The 8,383-nt window shown below is 34.0% G+C and overlaps 1 protein-coding gene across 1 annotated transcript; it reads right to left on the bottom strand.

Moving 5' to 3' along the window:
* Nucleotides 1-3,934: 3,934 nt before the first annotated feature.
* LOC145164318 (protein PAL OF QUIRKY-like) lies at nucleotides 3,935-4,558 on the bottom strand. Its single transcript, XM_079083048.1, has one exon. The coding sequence runs from the start codon at nucleotides 4,556-4,558 to the stop codon at nucleotides 3,935-3,937; it is 624 nt and encodes a 207-aa protein (XP_078939174.1).
* Nucleotides 4,559-8,383: the final 3,825 nt, after the last annotated feature.

Genomic DNA, 8,383 nt, shown 5'->3' on the forward strand with positions numbered 1-8,383 from the left:
CACTTGCATGGTTGTGGCTTAACCATCAAGGTCCGATTTTTATGACTCTTAGTGCCTCTAAGAGCCCAAAAGGACAGTTCTTATGCTTTGGAACCAAAAATACTCAAACACTCCCAACAATGGGGTCAAAAAGGACATAAAAACCCCCAAATAAACAAATCTAAGCATACAATGGTCAAGTATGGAGCTTGATACCTCAAAGGAGTCAGAAATGGTGTCAATCCTCTGGATCTACAACCTCTTGGTGGATCCTTGCTTCTTCTTCAAGCTCCTTTCTTCTTTTCTCACTAAAACAACACCAAAAGCACTCTCAAATGGCTTCTAGAACACAAAGGCACACAAAGGGAGCTAGGGTTTTCGTGGTGGCTGGGTAAAAGTGAAGGGAGGCCGAACAAACATGAGTTATGTTCTTTATATAGGGAGTAAACCCTAAATTTTAGGGTTTAATGAGCTGCATGTGTACGCTGGGCGTACTCCTGGTACGCTGGGCGTACGCAGCTGGCCTCCGCGGTTCATTCTCACGAGTACGCTGGGCGTACATGGCTGTGTACTCCCCGCGTACGTCACTTCCTCAGTCCACTAATAAGGCCCAAAGGTCAAAGCCCAAACCAAACCATTCCATTCTTAAATTTTAAAATGATTAATAATACCTGGAAAATCCCGGATGCTACACACACACACATACTCTCTCTCTCTCTCTCTCTCTCTCTCTCTCTCTCTCTCTCTCTCTCTCTCTCTCTCCCGTTCCCTCGTTCTCTCGTGGATGTATGTCATTTTGACCGAGCCCATTAAATATTGTGTTTAATTTTTCCTTTATAGAGTTCTCAGTTTTATTTCCGCATGTTTTACCATTTCTGTGTGTTTTACCGAAATTCGTTTATCCGAAGTTGTTTAACTTGTTTTGTTGATTCCCAACATTCAGTTTACATGTCCTCTATAATTCTCTAGTAGTAAAGTGCGTTGGGAAATTCATGGCGTACACATTGTGTGAAATTTTATGAATTAGTGATTCTTTTAATCAATCTCCCATTAGTGAATCGTTTTGTTACATGCGAGTAAAGGAACATCAAACCCTAGGGTTTAAGTGTGCGTAGGGGCGGTTTTCATTAGGTGCCAACAGTTGTACCGGAAACACCTGCTTTTCCTGTACATGGTGGAAAAATTTTCGATTTTTTTTACCTATTGTGCCACTACGTAAAAAAAACTCTATCACTACGTAAAAAAATTGTGCAACTAAAAAAAATGTGTCACTCTATCGGATCAACCAAACCCAAAAATATAATTAGAACTTAGAATTAAGAGCCTAATGTTTTAAATTTTAATCCACTATTAATTGTAGCCCAAAAAAGAATAAGAGATGGACAAAATAGCCCAATGGCTGATGGCTATGGTCCGATCGACATTTAGAAGAAAGAAAAAAAAACGAGGCCAAGCCTCTTCTTCGCATCCTTCTTTAGTTCTTCTGTCCGCTGCGTTTTTTCTTCTTCTTCACTGAAATCAACTTTGTTGTTGTGCTTGCATTCCTTCTCGTCTTTTGTGGCTGAGTGGGTGATTCAAAAATCAACCCCAAGTTTACATTGATTACAAAATCGACTCCAAGCCCTAGCGTAGAATGAAACAAGTAAGTATTATTGATATTTTGAAATTTTATCAAGTTTTTTAGGTATTCAAAATTGCTCTGTTTTTATTGAAGTTATTGTTTAACCTGATGAAATTGCTATGTTTTTATTGAAATTATTTTTTGATTACGTGAAATTGCTATGTTTGTATTGAAATTATTGTTTGATTTGGTGAAATTGCTATGTTTTTATTGAAGTTATTGGATGATTTGGTAATGTTTGACCTGAAAAAAATAGTGTACCACACCTAGTATGAATTCTTGTGTCCGCTCTAAGTTTATGTCGAAAGAAATCGTATCGAGGAGAAGATATATCCTACCGGCGTTTGCATTCTCCGAAGAGGAATGCCACCATGATGGACGGAAACGTTGAACACCTCATAGGGAAGTTAAAAGTAAATTATATTTAGCTAGTTTTAAGTACAATATCTCAAGGGAGTTTTAGTTTCAAACTGTTAAATAATATCTTTAAAATAATAAATAAGAAAAGCATGCTAGAATATATTTAGAATTTTAAAGTTGTATCGTCATGATATCTAATTGGGTCCATAAATATGATTGTTGTTTCCTATGACATTGAGAACTTTTCAAGTTTTATTATTTTTAATCGATGACTACTTTATAAATATAAAACCTTTTATTCTGAAAACAAACCATATCTTATGTAACTTCCATTATACTAAATTTTGCCCAACATGGAATGAGGGTAAAGAATGATATTGTCTAAATTTTGCCCACCATGTGCAATAATGATTTAAAAGGGCCTAGTTAGTTAAAACATAAACATTGTAATCATCGATATAGATCACATAGTGTATTAATATAATGTTTGGTATTTAAATGTTTTTGTGAAAATAATAGTGAAAATAATAGTTAAAAGATTTCACATTATAATGGGCATAAAAATTTGTATGTTGAATAGAAATTTAAGAAAATGTCCATAAAGGTGATTATTGTTGATGGTGATTGGTGTATGATTACAAATCAAGTTAAAAGATAATTTTTTGAAAATTTTAAAGATAAATTAAGTTCATGTGTATCATAGAAGTATGGTAGAAGATTTAGAATCAATTTTTTCGGAGGTGGAAATAAAAGAAGTTGTTTGGTCGTGCGGGAGCAATAAGATGTCGGGACCGAATAGGTTCGTTTTTACGCTTTTGAAAAAGTTTTGGGATGTCATGAAAGATGATTTCATCTGGTTTGTTATTGACTTTTATACGTTTTAACTCCTCTTTTATCATGTTGGTCTCGAAAGGTGATAATTAGACCATTTTTTTATTGGATTGCAATACAAAATTATTACAAAACTTATAGCTAATCGGTATGGCAGGGTTATCGGGTCTATTATTTCTATAGAACAATTGACGTTTATTCAAGGGCGTCAGATTCCTAATGGTCCTCTTAGGGTTAACCATATTATGGATTGGTGTAAAAAGAAAATAAACTCTTTGCTTTCTAAGATTGAATTTGAAAAAACGTATAATTCTTTTAGTTGAGAGTATTAGGAACGGAATATGTTTTTTCTAGGTTTGGGTAATAAGTGGTGCAAATGGATAAACGAATGCCTCCCATGACGATCAATGTTGGTGAATAGAAATCCAAGTGCGGAATTTCAACACAATGGTGGTTCAAACACAATGATATGTTATCATATTTTTTATTTTCATTTTTATTTATTCTGTGCAACACCTCAAAACTAGAGCAAAATACACCCAAAATGTTTCTTGGTTTTTAAACATTTAAGATATACATAAGATGTACATTGAACTAGACAAAGCATACAAACATATCACAACCATAATATACAATAAATATTAAACCAACCAAGTGTTACATAACAATTACAACAAAACTACAAACCAATATATCTTCTAATCTTACTAACTATCCCTATCCATATAAGAGGTATGAACCTGAACTTATCATCGTTGATAACCAGTTCTGATTTCAATTTCGGTCTGATAAGATCAATTGCTCAGGTGATCTTTCCAAACATTAAACTTCCTATTTTGTTATAACCATCAATTAAGCTTTTCCATCTTTGACCTAGACAAAACTATTACAATCTTTGTTGGCTCTTTTATATTATATTTTTACGATAAAATAACAAATTTAAATAATACTCCAAAATCTAATTTGTAGCTACAACAACCCAAACCTTAAACTCATGTTGTGACGTGGCTGCTTTTCCACCGTTGGATGTATTCATACTCCCTTTGGTCGTCATAGCAAATAGAATAACCGGCAAAATATATATTAAAAAAATAATAATAAAAAATAAAAAATAAACTCTATACACCCACCGGCTTTTCCCAGTCACCGGCGTTGTTTCCCTCCACAATTTGCATACAAGTTGTACAGTCCAGCCTCAAAGTATCCACCTGCAATAGCCGGTGGCCGGTAAACAAGCGGCGGAGGGTAAACGTAGCTTTCACCTGTCCATACTTCCGGACTACGCTTCAGAGCTCCGCCGCCGCCGACGGCATTCCCAGGAAGCGTCGCACCCACATCGGAATTTTCACGAATCTCCGACGTCTCAAACGAATACTCCTTATCAAAACCGAACAAAAAATCCGGATTCAATGATCCCGACGCGACAGGCGTCACCGTCGCCGGGAAAAACACAAAGAGACGGAACCGCGGCGGTGTAATCGAACCACGTCGGAGAAGATCGTACTCGAACATCATTTGATCGACATCGTCGTCGTCAAAAACTGAAACCAAAGCTTCCAAATCGTGTCCAGGTAACTTATACTTGATCTGAATCTGTAAACTGTATTCACAAAGATCGTGTAGTTTGCATAAAAGGGTTGAGAAGTTTATGTCGCGATTGACTGTTAAGATCTTAGTATGGCCGTTGATGTAAGAGAGTTGAAGGTCGTGTGGCCGTTGTTGAATCCTTCCGCCATAACTGCACATCAACTTAACCTTCTTCTCCATTGAGATTTTGTGTTCTTGGATTGAATTAGTTTGATTTGATGGTTGGAACTTGGAAAGGTGAAGTTGTGATTGTGCATGTAAAGATGAAGAATGTGTGTGTGTTTTTGTGTGCGCTGTAGTGTGATCTGGAAATGTATGGTAGGGTCGGTGGGGTCCACACGGCTTCTGTAAGGGTATGGTTGCCCACAAGGACCGATTGTTTTTAAGCTTTGAGGCATTGAGGATACTTTAGCTGTTATATTTTGGATATCGGTTTTCTCACTTTTTGCTTTAATGGATTTCATTGATTTGCATCAAGTGCGGATATATTTGGGATATGCGATTTAAAAAAGAAAACAGAGTAGATGTAGGTTTGTGATTTCAAGATTTTACATATGAAAAACGATATAATCATAGTAGGGTTTATGTGAAAACAAAATGTATATTGAGTTTTTAATATTACGATTAGGATCTTAATATGTTAACATATGATCAACTCTCTTTAGTCGTTATTATATACTAGAAGCTCATGAATATTACTATTTCACTATTCATTTTGAAATAGAAAAAGCGGAATAAAACACATCTTATTCTTTTTATGATCTTATGTCTTTAGTAGTGTATGATCACGATTATCTGGTTTCTTTTTCTGTTTTTGATGTTTCTTCTTGATTTTTGGGGTTTGTAGCAACATGAATTATAATTTTTATTTGAAAAGTTCAAATTAATTACACCAGCGATGTTTTAAATTAATCAATATCAAGTTATAAGGAGTACTATACAAAAAAAACATTGGAAACAAATTTGAACACTAATTAATATGTGTAGGATCTTCGATCTTATGATTACGGTTTTGTACAACATAGAACGATTTTATGTAATATCTTAATCTTAACAACCTTGAAGTAAGTGACATTTTAAGTATATTTCTAAGTGTTTAACATTAAGTAGATTATTTTGATAATGATTTGGGATATATAAATTGATTCATATTAGTTATATCTATAAAATCAGATTACATAGAATGATTTAGATTTGTTGTATTATAAACATTTCACATCGGGAATAAATCGTACATTTTTATTTTAATTATTTTTTATTTAACAATACCGTATGCCTTAAACATGAAATGGATTTATAAGATCGTCCATTCTTATAAAATATTAGTGGTGTTGTGTAAATACCCATAATATATTAGATGAAGGTGGAGTATGAAGGTGTGATTAGATGTAAATAGGGATATGTTAGATACCCACAAGATGTTAGGTAAAGATCGAAGATGTTAGGTAAAGATCAAATGTGATTACATGGATTGTAATCTTGTAAATGATTATGTATGCATGATTAGATGTTAAAGGTATTGCGTTAAATACCTATAGACTAATAAATGAAGATAAAGTATGATTACATGTATTATAATCTTATGAATGAGTTTGTATGTATGGTTAAGTGTTAGTGGTGTTGTGTTAAATACCTATCATGTACTAGATAAAGGTAGAGTATGGACATATGTTTAGATATTAATGGTTTTGTGTTGAATACCTACATGTTAATAGATGAAGATGTAGATTAAGTACTTAATGAATTAAGTACTAGATTGGTAGAATAAGATCTCTAAATGAGATGATAGATAGAGTGTTATGTGACATGTGATGTGTAAGACTATGAGGAGACCATAGCACTCACATGAAAGATTATGACAAGAGTAGAAAGATACTTCCTTCGAGAATGTCGAGAGATGATTCCTTCGAGAATGAGATGATGATTCCTATAGGAATGTGATTATGTTTCCTTTAGGAATTGGATGATGTTTCCTTTGGGAATATAGATAGTTGTTTCATGTGGGAATCAGAGTATGGGTTGTTCGAGAAGATTGAGAAATGGTTCCATGAATGGAACAAGTCTGTATGCGCAACATACAAGCCAAATAGCGTGTACGCTTAGCGTACAGCTGAGTACGCCCCGCGTACTCAGTAAGGTGGGATTTTGCATATTGGGCTTCAAGTTTGGGCTTTCTTTTGGGATTGGGTGTTTGATTTCTTATTGGGCCATCTGAGTGCAAGTGTTTGGACTAGGAAAAATGGTTGGGCTTTAGAGTAAGGCCCATGTAAGGGGTTTGGGCCCAATTTGGGAAATTGGGCCATAATTGGGCATTGGTTGATTAATTGGCTTTTGGGCCTTTTAGATTGTGAGTTTGGGCCTTAGTCTTGGACCATGCTAGGTTAGGGGTAAAATGGTCTTTTTACCCAAAGTATGGATTTATGGTTATGGATTGGAACCCAAATGTTAATTGGGTGTTGTTTTGGTATTGATTAGCTCGGGGATTCGTTGGACCAGTAGCCAGGGATTTTCAGTGAGATTCAGCAGTCGAGGTGAGTTTCCTCAACATGTATAGCGGGTCAAAGGTGTTGGATTAGGTGTCTAAACTCATAACTATAATTGGTATGTACTTGACCCGATAGTAACATGGTCCTTTTGGGTTGCCTTCACCATAGCAATTTGATAGGATGAATTATGGAGAAAGAGATTAATTATAATTTATTAATATATTATAAGAATAATATATTAATTGAGAAATCATATTATTTAATTAGTATTGATCAGAAATTAATTTGGAATTAATTTGGTGATCAAAAGAGACTAATTAAATTATCGGGGACTGATATTGTTATTATATGATAGTTGCAAGTTGGGCTTGTGGATCTCTAGGAAGGGGTGGACGAAATTCTATGTGTAGCCCACATAGATTTCGTCCAAGGAGGCCTTCTGGAAGGATCTACTGGACTGCTTAAGGCTTAATCAGATTAGGGTTTTACCTGAAACCGTAACAATTCAGCTATATAAGGAACCCCTTGGATCCCTGAAATTGGCCACTTGATCCTTAGAGGAAACCCTAGCCGATTTTTAGAGCCTCCTAACCTCTCTCATATTCTTCCAGTTGCTACTTGGTGTTTGTGACTCACTAGAGGTGCAACAGTTGAGGCACTAAGCTCTTGAAGGTCAAGATCTACAAGCTACAAGGAAAAGGTATTCTTCTAACTTGGTTTTATGTTATTAATCTCGAAAATTGTATGTTAGTTAGGTTTTATGCTTGGATGATTAGAATTGCATGTATAACTTGAGAAAAACCTAGATCCAAAGCATTAGGGTTGCATGTGCACCATAGGAATGATGTAGTGCTCAAAACCCATCAGTGGCATCAGAGCTTAGGGTGTTTTTCTGTTATATTTGATGCCATGGTTAATTGTTCAAAGCTGAAAGAAGTCGAAATCTAGACTCTGCCAGATGAACTCGACGAGTTGACTCGTCTGACTGCACAATTTTCAGATTTTAAGCCTAAATTAGATAAGGATAATTACCATAATTTGTTTTAAGTGATTAAAATCAATTTTTCTGATATGGTAATGGATATCCTCATCTAATTAAAAAATAATTGTCAAATTTTAAGATAATTACTAGATTATGTGATAAATTAATTATTTGTAAAATTTGATTTGCATTTATCTTATCAAATAAAATTGGATTAGGTCAAATTTAGATAAAGATAAAATTATATGATTAATTTATTTGTTTTAAAATTTGATCTAGAGAGTTTTGAAAAGTTTCATAACTTGCCCTCAAGTTTTGGAATTTAAAATTTGATTAAAAAGTTTTAATTTTAAATATTAAATTCTAAAAACCCTAGTGTTTTAAAAAGTTTAAAATACAACCCTTATACTATTATAAAATTAAAAGTTTAATACTTATATATATATATATATATATATATATATATATATATATATATATATATATATATATATATATATGTATATAAGATAAGTCAGTCTTACCGTTAGTAGGCCT

The sequence above is a fragment of the Lactuca virosa genome, chromosome 3 (genome assembly GCF_052849685.1).
Source record: "Lactuca virosa cultivar CGN04683 chromosome 3, Lactuca_virosa_CGN04683_v6, whole genome shotgun sequence".
Taxonomy (NCBI): domain Eukaryota; kingdom Viridiplantae; phylum Streptophyta; class Magnoliopsida; order Asterales; family Asteraceae; genus Lactuca; species Lactuca virosa.